The following is a 19,692-nucleotide window of genomic DNA, read 5'->3' on the forward strand; positions in this document are numbered from 1 at the left end:
TAGGCATAGAAATGAGTCTTGAATTAAGTCACCAGGGTAAAAACCACCAGTAGTGGTATACAAGCTTTTCTGTTTGCCAGTGTCCCAATCTCCTATAGGTGGCAGTAAAACTAATAAAAGTTCTGTGTCACTGAATGGATGATAAAGAAAACCAGTTACTTCAAGGACAATTGCAGTTATGAGGCAGAATCTTTAATGAAATCTAAAAAGTAAATGTCGTTACAGGGATTTGTGCATTTGAGACGCTGCCCTGTACACCCTCCTTGGTGAGTTAACATCTTCCTTTCCGGAGCTTGAAGTTGGATTCTGGTGTTTATTAGAGTGCTCTTCAGTGATGGATTAACCCTGTTATTGCCACTAGAAGCTGTGGCTTTGAGGGGTTTTACACTCAGCAGCTGTAACCAGCGCTCGACTGTCAGATGGAAGTGATCGTGCAACTCTGCAGCCGATTCACTTCCCCATACTCTGGTAACTGTTGGGTCCCCCCTTCCCCCTCAAGCATGCCCCTGCCATGTTACCTGGGACCTGTGAGCCGGGGGACCTAGAACAAGCACTGGTAAGCTCTACAGAGAGGAGGGAGATAAGTGAACACAGATTTACTGATCTTCCCTTCCCATTTCTGACCTGTAAAACTGCACCTCTGTCCTGGTGTCAATGTCCCCACTGTCCTTTTGTCTTTTAGACAGTTGAGGTTTCACTAAAAAAATAAAAAAAAATAAAAAAAAACTCTGTCACCAAAAAATGCATCACATTGGGGACTATTTGGCCGCTATTTGACCAGTATATATTATAGGACTAGTAGGGCTCATGAGCATAATCATTACTTTTTTTTCTTTACAGCAAACCTGTCAAGAAAAGGATACGAGGATTCCTGACCTCCTTCCAAACATGTGAGCTACCTTGGCTGTTTAAGCAAGCATGCATTTCAAGAAAGTCAAAAGAAGCAATAATACAATAAATGAACAAAAATCACACAAGTTTACTTTAATAGTATAGACTTTATTAATTGATTTGTGAAAGAAAAAAAAAAGTCCAGTTGTAATACTAGAACCTGAGGGCATCTTAAAAGGGCAAGATGATAAAAATAGATCTGTCTGTAAGGCAGCCCTTTACAAAATTACCTCAACAACATAAGGCAGTTGCAGAAAAAGTAATTTAATTGTGATTGAAGAAAGCCTGAAACAGTATTTTTGGACGTATTATTGTCTAAAACTTGCAGGTACAGCATGCCACAACTGACTTACACGATCAAACAATGGGGCAACAGCATCTATTGAATGCCAAATTAGGATACTTGTAGCTTAGCTAAAAAAGACACTCATATTACATCAAGCACATGATCTGACCCAGTCTCTTAACAGGTACTTTTGTCTGCTGGAGTGTCTCCCAAGGCCAGCCATACATGGATCAAAGCTGTGATGCATGTAGGGGCAGGCTGGCAGATAGACATCTGTACCAGACAGTCGGAACATTTCCACACAATTAGCGCCGCCAGATATATACCCAGAAACGCTCACTAGTGTATTCTGATTGAAAGAGGAAAAATCCCTGGTGCCACAAAGGAGTCCTATGGTGGTATGAGAGAGACAACCTCAGCCTGGGATCACACCAGGCCACACCCCCAACTCAGTTCACCCTGCCCCCGGAGATTAGCCATGACTAAGCTCTGGGGGGGGCAGAGTAAACAGAGTTGGGGGCATGGCCTGGTGGGAGCCCAGGCTGAAGTTGTCTCTCTCATACCACCATAGGAGTCTGTGGATGTACTGCACTAGGAATCTTTGCTCTCTTCCTTCCAGTGACTACAGGAGCTGGGATCAGCTCCATCCCATGCTGGTTCTCTTGCAGTGGTTGCAGCATCACTCACACTACTCCCCATAGTGACTGAGCCTGAGCGGCACACTAAACAAATCGTGGGTCATGGTATATTCTGATGGCGGGGAAGTTCCTCGGCTGTCAAGATACAAAGGCTCAGCCAGAGCAATTCCCCCATTCACCTCAAATATGTGGATGGGGTAGACTGAGTCTTTCTTTTTTCATTCAACCCACTAGTTGGGGAAAAAAAACCCCACTAATGTATGGGTTGCCTTACCAGGAATATTTGGCTAAGACAATTGTTTGTTCTTGGCCTATAAGTGCCTATGTGGTAGACACCCCAGCTATGGCTTATCTCAAACAATATTGACTAGGCAACTTCCAACCCATGTTTACTCTTGTAAGAAGCCTTAGGAGATAACTAGACAGCAGAACATACATCTCACAGATGATGGTAATCTCATGGACGCTTATTTGTCCAGTAGCAGGTCTAAAAAAAATGAAAATTGTTGCTAAGCTTTTAGCATGACATGGCAGCTCAAAACTGGTAAGACTGGCTTTCTAGTAAAGAATTAGGTTGATTTTTTTTTTTTTATGGGCAACATAGTAACTTGCATACTTTTTTTACATCAATTAATCAGCATATACATTAAAGTACAGATTAAATAATATTTTGCGATTCATGACTAAATGATAAGTAGTATAATTTGCAATAAAAATACTTCATATATTTAAAGTAAAAGCACACTGCCTTGGGAATGAACAGCGTTGTGTTTACTGCATAGCAGGATCCATTATGAAAAGCTCAAGTTCATATATATATGTGTTTAAATACATATGTGATTATATGTCACGTTAGGCTGAAATAAGATTTAAGGCACAAAACAAACATTAAGCAATAAAAGTAAATGACATGTTCTGTAAGAAACTGCTCGCAGAGCACCAGAGGGAAATTCAAGTAGTTCTAGATGCTGCTCTGCATCAGTTACATTCTATGGTTCCCTTTTAAGATATTACTCTTGCTGTGAGCAGAGATGGTTCTACTGTCTACTCACTTGGACAAAGGCACTAATTCTGCATTGGTTGTGCAAGTTAAGTCCAGAATGCAGACGGCATGCATCTTTTATGTGCGCAAACTTTGCAAAATCATTTAAAGAACTCTGATCTAGTTAAAAAAAAAAAAAAAAAAAAATTTAAGCTATTGAAACCAACCACTGAATATGACCATTAGAAATGGTATTGCATTTCCTTTCAATAGGACAGCAGAATGTATCAAATAGAAGCTGTCCAATACTAGGCAACTTGACAGTTTTCCTCTGAAGCCACCCACTTCACCAGCTGCTGGCTGAAACAGAGAAGAGAAGGTTTTTCAGCCATTACACTGGTTTTGTTTATCCGCTCTTCAGACCTATTTAGTTATGACATGCTGAAAAGCGTTTGCAGCCACTTACTTACAGGACAAAGTATTTTCAAACTGCAGATGTAGCTGCCAGTTAGAGGCATGTGGGCAACTTAAAGCTTTTTACCCCAATAAAAAAAAAAAAAGTTTACAGACCATTTAGTAGAAGAAGGGATTGCCCTGGTCAGATCTGTGACCAGTTCCAAATGGGGCAAAGGGCTTACAACTCTGACTTCTACCACAGACTCTTGCCTCTATCCCCTCGCCACCTATACTCACTAGCGCGTGCTCTGTGCATCTGTCTGGTAAGAGGGAGAGATGTCCAGGAAAGGTTGGCAAGAGCCAACAGCAAACCCTGCATCTGAGTCTAAAAGTTATATGCAACATCTCAGGTTAAGGGATTTCTCGAATTATAATAGGATTATTTTAAAGCTCAACTCCAGACAAAAACAAAACAATGACGATTGTTTCACCTGGCAAAAGATGCAATTCAATTCAGCTATATCATGTCTGCAAAGCAGACAGCTGAGGAACACTGCAAAACCAAGCGTGTGACCTCACTTTCCTCCGATTCTCCAATTACAGTTCAACAGTACAACTTGTTCACCTTTCTGTCTCCTAACTGGACAACAAGGGAGCACAATATTGTTTATTAATGTTGTGGCATTCCCTCTCATAAGAGTCCTGGAGTGCAATGTATTATGGGTAAACAAAAAGAACTTTCAGGTGCCAGCATTTTCTTCAATTCTATTTACAGGCTTTTATTGAATATATAGCTTTATTAAAGGTGGTCATATATTTGCCTAGAGTTCAGCTTTAAAGCTGGAATTCGGACACTTTGTAAAATGTGTTGACATACAATGAGGTGCATGCCACAACTCTTTAAAGTGTTTCTAAAGGCAGAAGGTTTCTATGGTGGGACATAAAGCCTGGCTCAAGATCGAGTCCACACAAGGAAGGGGGTGGAGCCAGTAGCACCAGCAGGGGACCCCATAAGGAAGAGGACCGGGCTGCTCTGTGCAAAACTGTTGTACAGAGCTGGTAAGTACAACAGGTTAAAAAAAAAAAAAGGAATGAAAAAAAAAAAAAAAGAAGAATGTCCTTTACCATCACTATTTACATCCTGACAGTTTCACAGAGCTTGGGGAGTGCAGCTATCGCTGCATTTCCAGGGCTCAGACAGGAGAGACGTCGTAGCTCTCTTATACAGCAGCAGTTCTGCCTGTCCCCCCCCTCCGGTGTTCATTCACAGAAGCCTATATGTTCCCTGAATGCATTCAGTTAATACGAACTGCTCTGTGATTGGGCAGGAGGAGGGGAGGGCAACGCAGCTTCGGGGGCTTAGACCAGAGGGTCCAGAATTGGCGCTCTGGAAGCATAGTGATAGTTATGCTCCTGGCACTCAGAAAAAACAAACTGTAAATTAAAGAGATAAGTTCACAAGGTGACATACTGCTAGGTTTAACCCATACTAATCCACCACATTTTACAAATTAAGTGAAGTACTGGAGTTCATCCTTAAGTGACCATTTTAGAGATGGCAACAAATTTTTATTAATTTACTATATGTCCAACAACACCTTTAGATTTCTTGAGCTGTATACTCAAAGAAACAGCATACAGAGGGAGATGAACCTTTTTCTGCAACGTTGGCATAGACCCCCCTCTTTTCACTTTATAAATGTGTATGTATTTGCTCTGAGAGGCAGATAACCTTAGGGGTTTTGAAAGAACTGATGCATGTGTCCTGCTAATACTATAAGGAATAATCCCTCAACCCCCACAGTATGGAGGAAAAGGATGTGCAAGTGCTTACTTCAAACACTGTTTCTAGAGGCTTTTAAAGAACATGAACCAGTCTACAGTTTTTGTCATTACTCTGTTCCAGGACAACTCAGAGAAGAGAGATATGCAGTATTCCTCTGCAGCTGAAGACAGAACGTGCATCTTACTGAATGGCAAATCATTTTGTTTTCAGTTGCTGTGATCTGTTGGCTTGCAGAACAAAGCAAGTTAAGTACCACAAAAGAAACAATGTAGTTTGCTATTTAGAAAATAGGGTGAGGTAATAAACAGCCTATGCAAGGCAACATTAATGCAGCTTTCATGCAGATAAATGTTTGCAGTGAAGGTTAGTGCATGTAACAGCCTCAGTGAATAGAACAATGTCAAGTAGGATGTATGACCAATTCTCCTCGGACTAGCACATCATACGCTGCTCCCTTCTTCGGAAGACTACAGGAACGATGTATTTATTTTCTTGCCAAGGTGTCAGAGAGCTTCTTAAGCCTTTTCTTTAACTCCAGAGGAAACTTCTCGTAGCATTTCTTGCAGACAGGTTTCATGTCAAACTCCACAAACTTGTTCCTGGGAAAGTACAACAGTGAGTTAGTTAAGCAAACACCTACAAGGTACACTGCAGCTATCAGCTTCTCCATCTTCATAGGCAGCAGTATAGTTTAAAATTCCAAACTTCGTAACATCTAAAGAAATTTCCTAATCTAAAACATAACATTTCCCTGAAATATTTATTTACACAAGCATGATTTCACAGTTATTAATGGTGTCAGTGGTGGTGCTGATACATATGAGACTAATTCACATAGCTCTTTGAAATGCTGTCACAAATTTACAGCAAGTTTATTCAAGATAGCATATACACAAAATTGTGTATTTTAAAGCAATACAATTTACTATACTGAAACCAGAAGACAGATTTTTTGCTTTTTTGATTATGCCTCAGTGTGCATAAAATGTGATAAGGTGTGCTGGAATAGGAAGTACCCATGTACAGTATTGCCAAAAAACAGTAACAGAATGAACCATGCCAGATCATTCCATCTTCACTTTCTTCTCCTCTTTCATCTTCCTTGCCCATCTACCCACTGTATCTCTTATTTATCCCCCTCCTCCCGCACATGACTGCCCTAGCTTCTCTTTTATTCCTCCATATTGGCTTGAATATATTTTGACTTTCCAGATTTCCTACCATTATTATCCATACCAAAGTCTTGTCAAATTACCGTACTCGTTTTTTCCATTATGGTTGTGATACATTTATGCTTGGTCTTGCTTTTTTTACATTTTGACCACTTTGTTTTATGACCAATGTTGTACTCCAAAACCTTCCCACAAATACCAATAAAAACAATTAAAACAGTAACATGCCAAATCAGTTAGTAGCACAGTGGCTGGCTGGAAATATTCATTTTATACTACTTTAATTTGACATTCCATGTAAACCCTTGTGAGACATCACACTCCATAAAAACTCTAATTTCCAGCCCATGTATTATTGATTAGTAAGTGATGCGACACCTTGCACACGCAGGCAGGCCACTAACCCATGTGAGAAGGAGAGAGAAGGCTGTTTAGAGACAGGATCCTTTTTTCTTTTTGTCTTTTGCATCTTTTGATAACTTGGACAGGCGGCGTTTAAACTCTTCTGGCATTTTCTCATAGCAGTGCTTGCAAGTGGGCTTTAAATCTATCTCTACAAATTTATGCCTTTGTAATTTCAGGGAAAGAAGAGGAGCAAGTGTGATAGACAAAGCAAGAGAAAGATCAGAAAATATTTTGTCTACAATAGATAATAAAAAACTTGACATTTTCTGTCCTGCATTTGATAAAGATTAAATATAAAACACAGAAACAGGAAATAAACACTTCAACTCACAAGAGAAGGCAAAGCTTAAAAGGGTCTGTAAACCCTTAAAAAAATAAAAATATAATATAATATAATATAATAATCTATATATATATCTATCTATATATCTATATATCTATATATATATATATATATAAAAATTGGGGGAATGCTGGCCATAGACTATTTGATTCCAGCCTGTCAGATTTTTCATGCGGTTGTTGCCAGTGGCTATAGCCATTAGAGAATAATCACTGTGTGATCTATCGGCCGGGACAGCCCCCCCCCCCCCCTTTTCAGGAGAACAAAATAGCTCAGCAGGAGAGATTCCACTATCAACACTACGCTGATGGGGGAATCAAGTGATTTTCTTTCCTGCAAACAAAGGATTACAACAGCTATGGTCGGCTTAAGATTCTAAATGTTTCCTTTCTTAGCTGTAGCTGGGCTTTTAAATTGGATTTTTTTTATATACCTGTAAAACCCATTTCTTGGAGTACAGTATAGGTCAGTGATGGCAAACCATGGCACCCCAGATGTTTTGGAACTACATTTCCCATGATGCACGAGCATCATGGGAAATGTAGTTCCAAAACATCTGGGGTGCCAAGGTTCACCATAACTGGTATAGGTCATCATAATGGGTGGAATACATGTTGCCCCTTCAGTTTATTGGACACTAGCAAAGCTATTTAAAGTTTGAGAGACACTCCCTCGTGTGATCCTCAGTTTTGCAGGAAACAATGAAGGATCAAAAAGGCACAGAGGGGAGAGTCTTGGACTATATTCTAAAAAAAAAATATTTTTACAGTCAAGTAAAAAAATCCAATTTTATCACATAGTACAATATATGGATCTTCAATCATAGTGGATGGGATGTCCCAAATCAGTAGCTGAGGGAAGGGTAACAAATATACAGCCAACAGACCCTCAAGAACAACCCCAAAGCCTAATAAATGCCAAGGAGTTAAAACTACGGTCTGTAAAATTGTGGCCAAAACTGGCTTCAGCTTAAGCCTATGAGAGCTGCAGCTCTTACACAAAAAAGCTGAAGAAAGAAGTCAGAAATTTCCTATACCTAGAAATACTAGGTATATCACATGGTTTGGCAGGGGAATGGAATAACAGGGGAGCAAAGGGAGGGAGTGTACGTGGAGTGGTAAGGGCACGCATTTAACATATTACTTTTCCCTACATATGTAAGGCACAGGTTTACTCTAAATGCTGACATTTTGTGGCCTTAATGTGTTTGAATTTTCAATATAAAAGGTCCCAGACTATGAAAGGAAAGAAAAGTGAATGACAGAAAAGATAGGATTACTAGGAAAGGCTTAGAGAGAAATTGGCCACTGCTGACTTACAACAGAAGTTGCTAGCTCTCTGTCGGTCATGCTGATTTTTCAGCTTAACTACTTAGCAAGTCACTGGCCCAGTGCAGATACACAGGTCTGAAGCTGGTTTCCACAGGCAGCACACTTGCACTGGTTCAGCAATGTTTCACGGTCAGTTCAAAATACAAACAGCAGCAGAAAGTTTGACATACATCATTGTAAAAGCGTAATAAGTGAATCTGATGTAAAATATCAAGATGAGCGGATATTACAGTTACATCATTCATATTAAATCAGATTGTGCAGAAAAATCTGTTTATTAGGGCGAGGTAAAATAGTTATTAATCAATAGAAACTAGTCTTCAGTACACTGTAGTAAGATCAGTGTTCTGGCTAGCCGTTACTGGTTGCTACTTAGTCTCTGTATGGCAAATAAAACTGCCAATGTATAAGTGGCAACATTATTAATGATTAATCAATACTTTGATTCCATAAAATAAGGATTGGTGTCTGCAGACAAGTTTTCAGTTTAGAGTAGCACAATATGTAGAGTGCTTTAGGCACCCCCTCCCCCCAGGAAATACAAATTAAATGCAAAACATTCCACATTCCCTGGAAGGAACCAATGTGTAAGATATGAATATCATATAACATTGTACAAAAACACTCAACATACCCAATTATGCTGATCAAATAAAAAAAATAAAAAAATAAAAATGGAATAGCTACTAAATGGGTTCTAACCAAATAAAGCACATAAAACATTACTAATTAACTAAAACATTATTAATATCACAGACAGCACAGTGGCTAAATTGTTAGCAATTCAGCCAAGCAGCACTAGGGGCATCAGTTCAAATCCCAACCATGATACTACATGCCTGGAGTTTGCATGTTCTCCTTGTGCGGGTTACCTCCGGGTACTCCCGTTTCTTCCCACTCTCCAAAGACATGCTGGTAGGTTAATTGGTTCCTGTCTAAATTGGCCCTACTATGTATGAATGTGACTTAGGGACCTTAGAGTGCCTTAAAGGCAGGAACTGATGTGAATGTACAGTATGTAAGTAAATCACTGCGTAAATTGATGTTGCTATACAAGTACCTGTAATAAAGAAGTAAATAATAAATATCAATCTGGAATGAAGTATCAAAACTAAAGGATAAAGACACCCATTAAACATGCAGTGTGGTAGAGATCCGTTTCTTTGGGAACTGTATACCAGTATAAGATTTAGGTGGATGTTTGTTTGATCTACTATGCAAGCTTAATTTCACCCCAGGGTCCTGCTACAGTTGTGCTCATAAGTTTACATACCCTGGCAGAATTTATGATTTCTTGGCCATTTTTCAGAGAATATGAATGACTTTTCTTTCACTAATGGTTAGTGTTTGGCTGAAGCCATTTATTATCAATCAACTGTTTACTCTTTTTAAATCATAATAGCAACAGAAACTACCCAAATGACCCCGATCAAAAGTTTACATACCCTGGTGATTTTGGCCTGATAACATGCACACAAGTTGACACAAAGGGGTTTGGATGGCTATTAAAGGTAACCATCCACACCTGTTATCAGTTTGCTTGTAATTAGTGTGTGTGTATAAAAGGTCAATGAGTTTCTGGATTCCTGGCAGACCCTTGCATCTTTCATCCAGTGCTGCACTGATGTTTCTGCATTCTGAGTCATGGGGAAAGCAAAATAATTGTCAAAGGATCTGTGGGGAAGGTAGTTGACCTGTATAAAACAGGAAAGATATAAAAAAAGATATCCAAGGAATTGAAAATGCCAATCAGCAGTGTTCAAACTCTAAGAAAGAATAGGAAAATTAGGGGTTCTGTTGAAACCAAATCACGGTCAGGTAGGCCAACTAAAATTTCAGTCACAACTGTCAGGAAAATAGTTTGGGATGCAAAGAAAAACCAACAAATAACTTCAGGTGAAATATAGGACTCTCTGAAAGCATGTGGTGTGGCTGTTTAAAGATGCACAATAAGGAGGCACTTACCCTGCTTACAATACGCCAAACAGCACAGAGACAAGCCTCAAACCTTCTGACACAAAGTCATTTGGAGTGATGAGTGCAAGATTGAGCTTCTTGACCACAACCATAAATGCTACATTTGGAGAGGAGTCAACAAGGCCTATGATAAAAGGTACATCATTCCTACTGTGAAACACGGAGGTGAATCACTGATGTTTTGGGTATGTGAGCTCCAAAAGGCACTAGAAATTTGGTCAAAACTGATGGCAAAATGAATGCTGTACATTATCAAAAAATACTGGAGGAACATTTGCATTCAGCCAAGAAGCTGCACATGGGACTTACTTGGACATTCCAACATGACAATAATCCAAAACGCAAAGCCAAATCGACCTGTCATTGGCTACAGCAGAATAAAGTGAAGGTTCTGGAGTGGCCATCTCAGTCTCCTGACCTCAATATCATTGAGGCACTCTGGGGAGATGTCAAAACGTGCAGTTCATGCAAGACAGCCCAAGAATTTACAGGAGGCTTTTTGCCAAGAGGAATGGGCAGCTTTACCATCTGAGAAGATAAAGAGCCTCATCCACAAATACCACAAAAGACTTTAAGCTGTCATTGATATTAAAGGGGGCAATACACGGTATGAGCACAACTTTATATACCAATGAGCTTTAATGGGCATCGGTGTCCATTTCGTTTTGATACTTCTACAGAGATTGATTTTGTTGGCACGTATTTTAGTTTAATTTAAAATATTATTTTTGTTTGTAATCTGTATACTGATGCTTCATTTTGAGAGGAACCAAATTTTTCTTTTCTGATAATTGGTTGTTCAGCGCAAGTGCCTATTTTGGGTGTTTTTGTACATTATAGGTTAGGATACACATTTAAATACAGTTTGATATAATTTGAGGTTTCCTTTGATCACAATTAGGAGCTTAAAATTCTATACATTGGTTACAATCAGGGGACGTGGCATATGGCAATTGTTAGGGATTTGGGGTACACACACATTATTATATATATATATATATATATATATATATATATATATATATATATATATATATATATATATATATATATATATACACACACACATACATACACACACACATATACACACACACACCTATTTTTAGGATTTATTTAGCATATATCCGAAGGGACACCTAAAGCACTGTGCATAGTGGTATACTCTTTTTCCAAGTATTTTCCCCTTTTTCGCTTTGCTCTTCCCTTTACCCCTTTTTCAGTTGTGGGGTTTTGGGGATACCTTTTCCTTCTGGTTGGGATTGGTTTCTCCCTTTGAACTATGTATCTCCCCATTTATAAGTTTTCAGTTTTGTCTAGTGCACTGCAAGTAACAAACGGTTTTGTAAAAATATGCATTCATAGGCCATTTATACAAGCTTTTTTTAAAAATAGAACAATGACTGTCACATTTGGGGGATGACACCACAGTTACGATTTAATATATAAAATACTTACTTGAGTGTTAACTTGGTGTTGCAAGTAGAACATGCAAAACAGTTCACACACCATGCCTTGTTCAGAGCAGAGACAACTACAACCAAAAAGAGGCACATATCATCACCTTAATGCTTTCTTGCTTAGTAATGTTTCTTACAACAAAAATAATACATATATCCAAAAACATTGTAATAACATTTTACCGTTGTCTTTTTAACCACTTAAGGACCGAGCCTCTTTTTGAGATGGAGATTTTTGAGATTACTTGGAACCCCTCCAAACATTATACATTTGGTTTACTAACACCCTAGAGAATAAAATAGTGGTCGTTGCAATACTTTGTTACACCGTATTTGCGCAGCGGTCTTACAAGAGCACTTTTGTTGGAAAACTACACTTTTTTAAATTAAAAAAATAAAGACAACAGTAACGTTAGCCCAATTTATTGTTATAATGTGAAAGGTAATGTTACGCCGAGTAAATTGATACCCAACATGTCACGCTTCAAAATTGCACCCGCTCGTGGAATGTCGACAAACTTTTACCCTTACAAAATCTCCATAGGCGACATTTAAAAAAATTCTACAGTTTGCATGTTTTGAGTTAGAGGAGCTCTAGGACTAGAATTTTTGCTCTCGCTCTACCGATCGCGGCGATACCTCACATGTCTGCACTGAGGGGGTGTCTGTAATGCTGGGGGGGGGGGGGGGGGCGTCTGTACTGAGGTGGGGGTCTGCACTGAAGGGGTGTCTGTACTGAGGGGGGAGGCTTATACTGAGGGAGGGGGGATCTCTACTGCAGGAGGGGGGTCTGTAGTTAGTGGAGGGGGGTCTTTACTGAGGGGGGACTATAGTTGGTGGGAGGGGTGAAAGCATTTTTTTGCACCGGGTGACACCAACCCTAGTGACACCACTGCCCCATGTATTAGATTCCGCTGATTTAAATATTTAACGTGCCATCAAATGTGTCTCCTCAATCACATCTATCTCTCCAATGCCACTTTTTCTGCTGTAGGTCGGCTCGTTCCTGTGGTTCCACTAGCTTGTGCTCGGCTCTTGCTGCACTCAGCAGTTATCACCGTTCTATTACTAGTTTAAGGCTTGGTTCACACGGCTGAATTCGCATCGCATCCGGCTCAAACTTGTACAGGACCCTTTTTTGGTCTGCAGCAGAATTGGATCGCATGGGTGTTCACACCATGCGATCCGATTCCTGTCCGAGTTTGCAGATCGCACTGCGATATGCAAACTGATTTGGAGGCGTCATTACCTTTTCACTGACACTCCCAGCAGTTTGCATAGGGCAGTGTGAACTGCCGCCGGGAAGCATGCGATGCGGGAACCCGCAGTAGATTCGCAGCGTTCCCGCATCGCAGCAGTGTGAACCCAGCCTAAACGAATGAACTGCTCATATAACGAGAGATTGCAATTTGAATTTATTCACTGTGATGAAAATTTATGGCATATTTGTTTAGTTTTTTTTAGTGTATTGTATTTCATTCAGTTTTATTCTTTCATGTATTTAGAGAGGGGTTAAGATTTATTTGCATTGGAGCGCTGATAGTGCCTTAGTAAATTAACCATTGGTGGCTTCTTCGGCATATTGTTGTGATTTTGAAAGAGTAAGATAGCAGCTGCTATATTTTAGTTTTCACCGTGAGCGCTGAGGGATTGATTTTTGGATGCGTTCGCTTCTGCACACAAGCTTGGCAGGACAGGGCACGTTTAAAAAAAAAAATTCTTCCTTTTATTTTTTCACCGTTTTAAATTATATATAAGAGCTTTAAGAGCTATGGGCGGAAATGTTTTGAAGTCGCTTCTGCCCTGAAATGTTATGGAGACGGGTGGGAGCCATCTTCCCCTCACTCGTCTCCAAGTCAAGCAAGGGGAAACATCCGATCGCCTCTGCTGACGGCTCTGGTAAGCGGCAGAGGGCACCGGAGAGCGGCGGGAGGGGGCCCTTCCCTGATAAAAATGATCTTGTGGCGAATCCGCCGCAGAGACCACTCTTATCGGAAAGCGGACTGCCGGCCAAAGAAGAGGATACCAGGGGTGTGGCAGCTAGTTGCTGCCATAACAATGATACTGCTCTTCAAACTTAGGACGTATAGCGGCGATAATTAGAAGGACAAAGCAAGAGAGTAAATCTCCCTAATGCGGACCAGACAGCAACAAAAACTGACAGATGTTCTAATGAAATTAATTTTATACTGTAATGACAGTTTTTGCCACTTTAACCATTTTTTTCAATATCCTTCATAACAGCACAAAATACTTCACAACAACAGAAGTAAAAAACAACAAACCTACAGAAAGAAAAAATAAAGATCTGCAAGAGGTAAAAAAAAAAAAAAAAAAAAAAAAAAGCCAACAGGCAACTCATTCCACAAGACTAAGATATCTCTTGGGGGTAGAATAATTTTTTTAATACAGTAGTCTCATCTTGTTGCAATCAACCTCAAACATGCATTCATTTGGAATCAGGATTTTTAAACTGATACACTGCACCCATCTTTTAGGAAAAAAAAACTCTAGTGAATATAGTAGCTTTAAGAGCCCTTTCACACTGCCAGTGGGCCGCGGTAGAACGTTGCTAGTTTTAGCGGCGCTTTATGGCCGCTAGTGAGGTGCTTTAACCCCTGCTAGCGGCCAAAGAAAAGGTCAAAAGCACCCGAAAAGTGCCACTGCCAAAAGCGCTTGGCAGGCGCTACAGCAGTGCTGCCTATTCATTTCAATGGGCAGGAGCGGTGTATACACCGCTCCAGCGGGAAAGCACTCGGCTTTCACACTGGGGCTGCAGGGGAGGCATTTTTCAGGGGCTTTACAGGCGCTATTTTTAGCCTTTTAGCACCTGAAAAATGCCTCTAGTATGAAAGGGGTCTAAAGAATTGAGGCATAGTTTATGATCAGATAAATCTAGACTACGATAATCAATATCACCTAGGAAAAGGGGCAAAACTTACCATCTCCTTCAATTACGCGGTTGCAATGGAAACAGACATCTCCAAAAAGCTATAGAAAGACAAAAGCTACCATGAATAATAAAACACACACAGATCCAAAAAGCTTCCTAAAATGATTGTAAAGCTATATTCTTTTAAAAAAATAACAAACATTGTATATTTACCTGCTCTATGCAAATACGCAAGGGTATTTGCACAGAGCGGCCCAGAACCTCCTCTTCTGGAGTCCCTTACATCTGTGTCTGCTCCTCCTCTTCTTTGAATATGCCTCCATAGCAAGCCACTTGCTATGGGGGCACTCAAGGGGATGCCATACAGCATGGGTCAGCCCCAACCCCCAGTCCCCCCCCTCCTGCTGCTTTCAGTAAAGCCTGTTAATGCAGGAAGAGAGGCTGCTGGCTGGGGATTAGGGAGGTAGGCACAAACATTTGACTCTTGAAGGAGCCCGACAACATTACGAGTTAAAAGTTTCTCCTGCAAATAGTGATACATTTTTACATATAAAATGATATACAGAACCACTTTTAAAAGGTGAAAACAGATAAATGCATCCTCATTCATCCGGTAACGGTTTCATCATCACTGACCTGATTGTAGTGAGTCTCGCAGTAAGCCAGCCCCTTTCTCTCATAATGGCGATGGCCAAGGAAAGGCTTTTCACACTTTGCACAAACAAAATGCTGAAATACAAAAATGGCAGCAGCCTTAATACAAAGTCTACATTCTTTATCAAGCTAGAAAAAGGCACATAACTTAATGTAGTACAAAATCAGGCTGAGTGAAGCCCTGAGAAAAGGTCAGACATTGCAAAATCTTAGCCATGAGCAAGCTTGTCTTTGCACTCCCAGCACCACTATTTTTTCTGCATATAAAGTGAAAACAATAAGCCATCACTGAAAAGCTCCATGTTTTTTGCTGCCCGAATTGAAAATAACCTAGCAGTGTCTCATGAACCCCACACACAGCCAATCACCTGGTTCTGCAAGGTTCACATGGCAGATATGCAACTGCTGGCATTTTCACTCACCGGCCACTTTATTAGGTACACTTTGCTAGTACCGGGTTGGACCCTTTTTTGCCTTCAGAACTGCCTTAATTCTTTGTGGCATAGATTGCGCAAGGTGTTGGAAACATTCCTCAGATTTTGGTCCATATTGACATGATAGCATCACACAGCTGCTGCAGATTTATTGGCTGCACATCTACAATGTGAATCGTCCATTCCACCACATCCCAAAGGTGCGCTATTGGATTGCGATCTGGTGACTGTGGAGGTTATTGGAGTACAGTGACCTCATTGTCACATTTAAAAAAACAGTTTGAGATGGTGCATTATCCTGCTGGAAGTAGCCATCAGAAGATGAGTACACTGTAGTCATAAAGGAATGGACATGATCAGCAACAATACTCAGGTAGGCCGTGGCGTTTAAATGATGCTCAGTTGGTACTAAGGGGCCTAAAGTGTGCCAATAAAATATCCTCCACACCATTACACGACCAGTCTGAACTGTTGATACAAGGAAGGATTGATCCATGCTTTCATGTCTTTTACGCAAAGTTCTGACCCAACCATCTGAAATTGAGACCCCATCTTCTATTGCCCAATTTTGGTGAGCCTGTGCAATTTGTAGCCTCAGTTTCCTCTTAGCTGACAAGAGTGGCACCTGGTGTGGTTTTCTGCTGCTGTAGTCCATCTGCTTAAAGGTTCGTTGTGTTCTGCGTTTAGAGATGTATTCTGCATACTTTTGTTGTAACGAGTGGTTATTTGAGTTACTGTTGTCTTTCGATTACCCATTCTCCTCTGACATCAACAAGACATTTTCGTCCACACAACTGCCGCTCACTGGATATTTTCTTTTTCGGACCATTCTCTGTAAACCAGAGAGATGGTTGTGCGTCAAAATCCCACTAGATGAGCAGTTTTTGAAATACTCAGACCAACCTCTGTCTGGCACCAACAACCATGCCACGTTCAAAGTCACTTAAATCCCCTCTCTTCCCCATTCTGGTGCTCAGTTTGAACTTCAGCAAGTCGTCTTGACCACCTCTAGATGCCTAAATGCATTGAGTTGCTGCCATGTGATTGGTTGATTAGCAATTTGTGTTACCAAGCAATTCAACAGGTGTACCTAATAAAGTTGCCGGTGAGTGTACATTGTTCAAGCAAGCCCGCAAAGGTCTGTAAAGCATCAAAAAAAAAAAAAAAAAAGTAGTAGATTTTATTACAAATTCCTTATGGAAGCTTTTTAATGTAATACTTAAAACAAGTCATGAAGGCAGTAAAGTACAAATGATTGTTGATGAATTTATGAAGAAACCCCCCCCCCCCCCCAAAAAAAAAAAAAAAAATTAGATAAGCCCTGCTAGCATTTTTTTCATACCTCCACATGCCATTGCTTTCCCATGGCATTAACCACTCGCCCCTCAATTGGTCTCCTGCATGCTCCACAGATGGGCACACCCATTTTGTCATGGCAGGGTAGGCAGTAGAGCTCCCCTTTCAGCTCACGGGCATCAGCTGTGAGCTCCTTACTGCAGACACAAAAATATATTAAGTTTAGAACATGTTAAATCTGAATTTACAGTTCTGCTTAATTGCTTTTTAAACCAAATGCATTTTTTATGGTTATACTGTGGTCGTCAGTGCCACACGCATAGATAATAAAGTGTTAAAACAAACTGCAATTAACAAGAGAATGCTTGGGGTAAAAAAATAAAAAATAAACAAACCCACACAAGGGTTTTTCACAAAAATTGATGAAAGTGAATTATGTCCCATGTCGAATTACATATAGCAACTATGTTAATTTCCACTAGTCTGATCTTGCTGAAAAAATTTACAGCAAAAAATTTGTAATCCAGACCAGAAAATCCCCTGTTGTATAACTCTCTGATCCTTTATGTCATTACTAAAGAGTTGACATCTGCAACTTCAGGGGTTAGATGTAGGGATGAAGCCCTCTCCATCAGCTGTTCCTGTCCGATGAAAACACCCCAGTGGCCAACAAGGAGTCTCTCATCAAGGGGGAAGGTGGTTGGGTGGGACTTAGCCCTAAGGCAGGGAAGCGGAACCCTTAGTAACAAAGTTAAACCAAGGAGGTGTTTGGTTGTGAAGTTAAATGCAATGCATTATACAGATGTTTGTAAAAGGATTAGGCAGATTCTCAAACATTTTAGTCTATATTAAACATTTCTAAACATTTAATTTTTAGATGACGAGTATACCCCGATTGGCATGCAAAAACATGAGACTTTGTAATGGCCTTTGATTATTGCATTACATACCCACAGTTGGCACAGTTAAAGTGGTCAGGGTGGTACGGATCATTCTTGAATATTAGAGGCTGCTCATCAATAATTGCATGACACTTTTGGCAAATGTACTTCCCCAGTCCCCTGGCCTTCTCTCGATTGTGACATGGACGACACAGGTGTCTAGAAGAAAAATTTCAGGTTATACAAGTGATAAATCACACTATGCTTGAAAATTGTGTTACACTTTTTTTTTTATTATTATTTACAAAAAATTCCCTTGACAAAAGACTAACATGTGCTTCAATGGCTTGAAAAGAGTTTTTTCTTTTTTTTTTTTTTTTTTTAAAGAATCATACTTACCTAGGTGGATGCAGCATTGGTACCATGCTGCATCTGTCCCCTGGCGCCTCCAACACTGAGAAACTAACGATCGAACACCGCCAGGTACCAGTCCAGGCATGTGGGTGGATCCCGACTCCATTATCACGATCCTGCCCGAGCCAGGACCGGCTCTGTGATGTCAGAACGGGTCACAGGAGTGCAGAATGAACTCCAGTCCTGCGATCCATAGGAGAAGTACAGCCAAATGAGCTTTGGCTTTACTTCTCCTTTAACACAGTGCTACACAACTGCTTTGCCATGGCGGACAGATTTTCTTTTGAGAAGGCCCAGTTAATAAACTAAGGCAGACTTCAGTGCTGTTGCTGGCCACCATTTGAAAATCCTAGTTGCTTGGTTGTCATTGACTTCAATACTTTAAAGCTGAACAATCAGCTTTGTTCAATCAAGCTTTGACAATAACTGAACACTTCTCATGTCCAATATTAGCTCTAATTATTTTGCAATAAATGCAGGCAATGCTGAAAAAAGCCATTGTTGTTATTTTACTTTAAAAATGTATTCTTTGCATTAAAATTTTAGCAGGAAAGTAGAATATAATACACTATACAGAGCACTATCACTGACTTCTACACTCACCAATGCCTGCTGCTTTCCTGAATGTGTGTTGAGATCGTTCTGTGTGCAACAGGGAGGCGGGAGAGGGGAGGAGGGTAGCAGCTCTGTGTGTTGTGTTTAGTCTCGGGAAAGAGTAGAGAGACCAGAGCTGATGTCAATCACAGAGAGAAGGAAGGGGGTGGATTTAGACTCCCGCTGTCAGTACGACACTTCAAGAAAGTCCGTACACCCTCCTACAGGTAATTAACTCTATTTTAACAGAAACAGTGAACTTCTCAGAGGGCAGGAAAGATTTGTAGACACTAGTAGCCCATAAGGATTAGGATTTTTTTTTTTTTTTATTAAAAAAAGGAAACCCATACTTCTCTTTTAAGTTAAGGGTCACATCTGAGGCCTCTGGAGTTCACCAGGTAAAGCACAGCTTTGGATTCCCTAACTATCCATAGACTACCATCACCCACCTGCCTGCATTTTTCACAAATCCAATGTCTGCCAGAACTTGCTGACAGATGTCACAACGGAAGCATTCAGGGTGCCAGCTGTTATTCATTGCTTTGATAACACGACCAATGATGAATTCACCTGGAAATAGATTATACATTTTGAATAAGTCAACACAAAAGAATCGTTAGTCTATACTTTGCAAACAAATATAATCTGTGTAAAAAAAAAAAAAAATTGATGTTTGTACATACCATAAAATTCATATCTGGAGTCTATTGGGCGACCCAAGAATTCAGAGACTGACAGGTTATACTGTTACCAACTAGAGCAGTGATATGCAATTAGCGGACCTCCAGCTGTTGCAAGACTACAAGTCCCATGAGGCATAGCAAGACTGACAGCCACAAGCATGGCACCCAGAGGCAGA

The 19,692-nt window shown here is 40.3% G+C and overlaps 1 protein-coding gene across 6 annotated transcripts in view; it reads right to left on the reverse strand.

The window, feature by feature from the left end:
• Positions 1 to 978: 978 nt before the first annotated feature.
• The window catches only part of LIMS1 (LIM zinc finger domain containing 1), a 139,049-nt gene continuing 120,335 nt past the window's right edge, over positions 979 to 19,692 (reverse strand). For 4 of the 6 annotated variants that reach the window (XM_077482617.1, XM_077482618.1, XM_077482615.1 and 1 more), the window contains exons 4-11: positions 19,283 to 19,403; positions 17,895 to 18,044; positions 16,991 to 17,141; positions 15,197 to 15,289; positions 14,610 to 14,658; positions 11,666 to 11,741; positions 6,556 to 6,718; positions 979 to 5,578 (exon numbers count right to left, since the gene is read on the reverse strand). In XM_077482617.1, the coding sequence (XP_077338743.1) occupies positions 6,583 to 6,718; positions 11,666 to 11,741; positions 14,610 to 14,658; positions 15,197 to 15,289; positions 16,991 to 17,141; positions 17,895 to 18,044; positions 19,283 to 19,403 (776 nt within the window). In that variant the 3' untranslated portion in view covers positions 979 to 5,578; positions 6,556 to 6,582. The remainder of the gene's footprint in view (positions 5,579 to 6,555; positions 6,719 to 11,665; positions 11,742 to 14,609; positions 14,659 to 15,196; positions 15,290 to 16,990; positions 17,142 to 17,894; positions 18,045 to 19,282; positions 19,404 to 19,692) is intronic. The other 2 variants (XM_077482616.1, XM_077482614.1) reach the window with 1 other exon arrangement.

Source organism: Lithobates pipiens, unplaced genomic scaffold, assembly GCF_037356315.1.
Source record: "Lithobates pipiens isolate NorthernLeopardFrog02 unplaced genomic scaffold, aLitPip1_a1.2 Scaffold_16, whole genome shotgun sequence".
NCBI classification, from domain to species: Eukaryota; Metazoa; Chordata; class Amphibia; order Anura; family Ranidae; genus Lithobates; species Lithobates pipiens.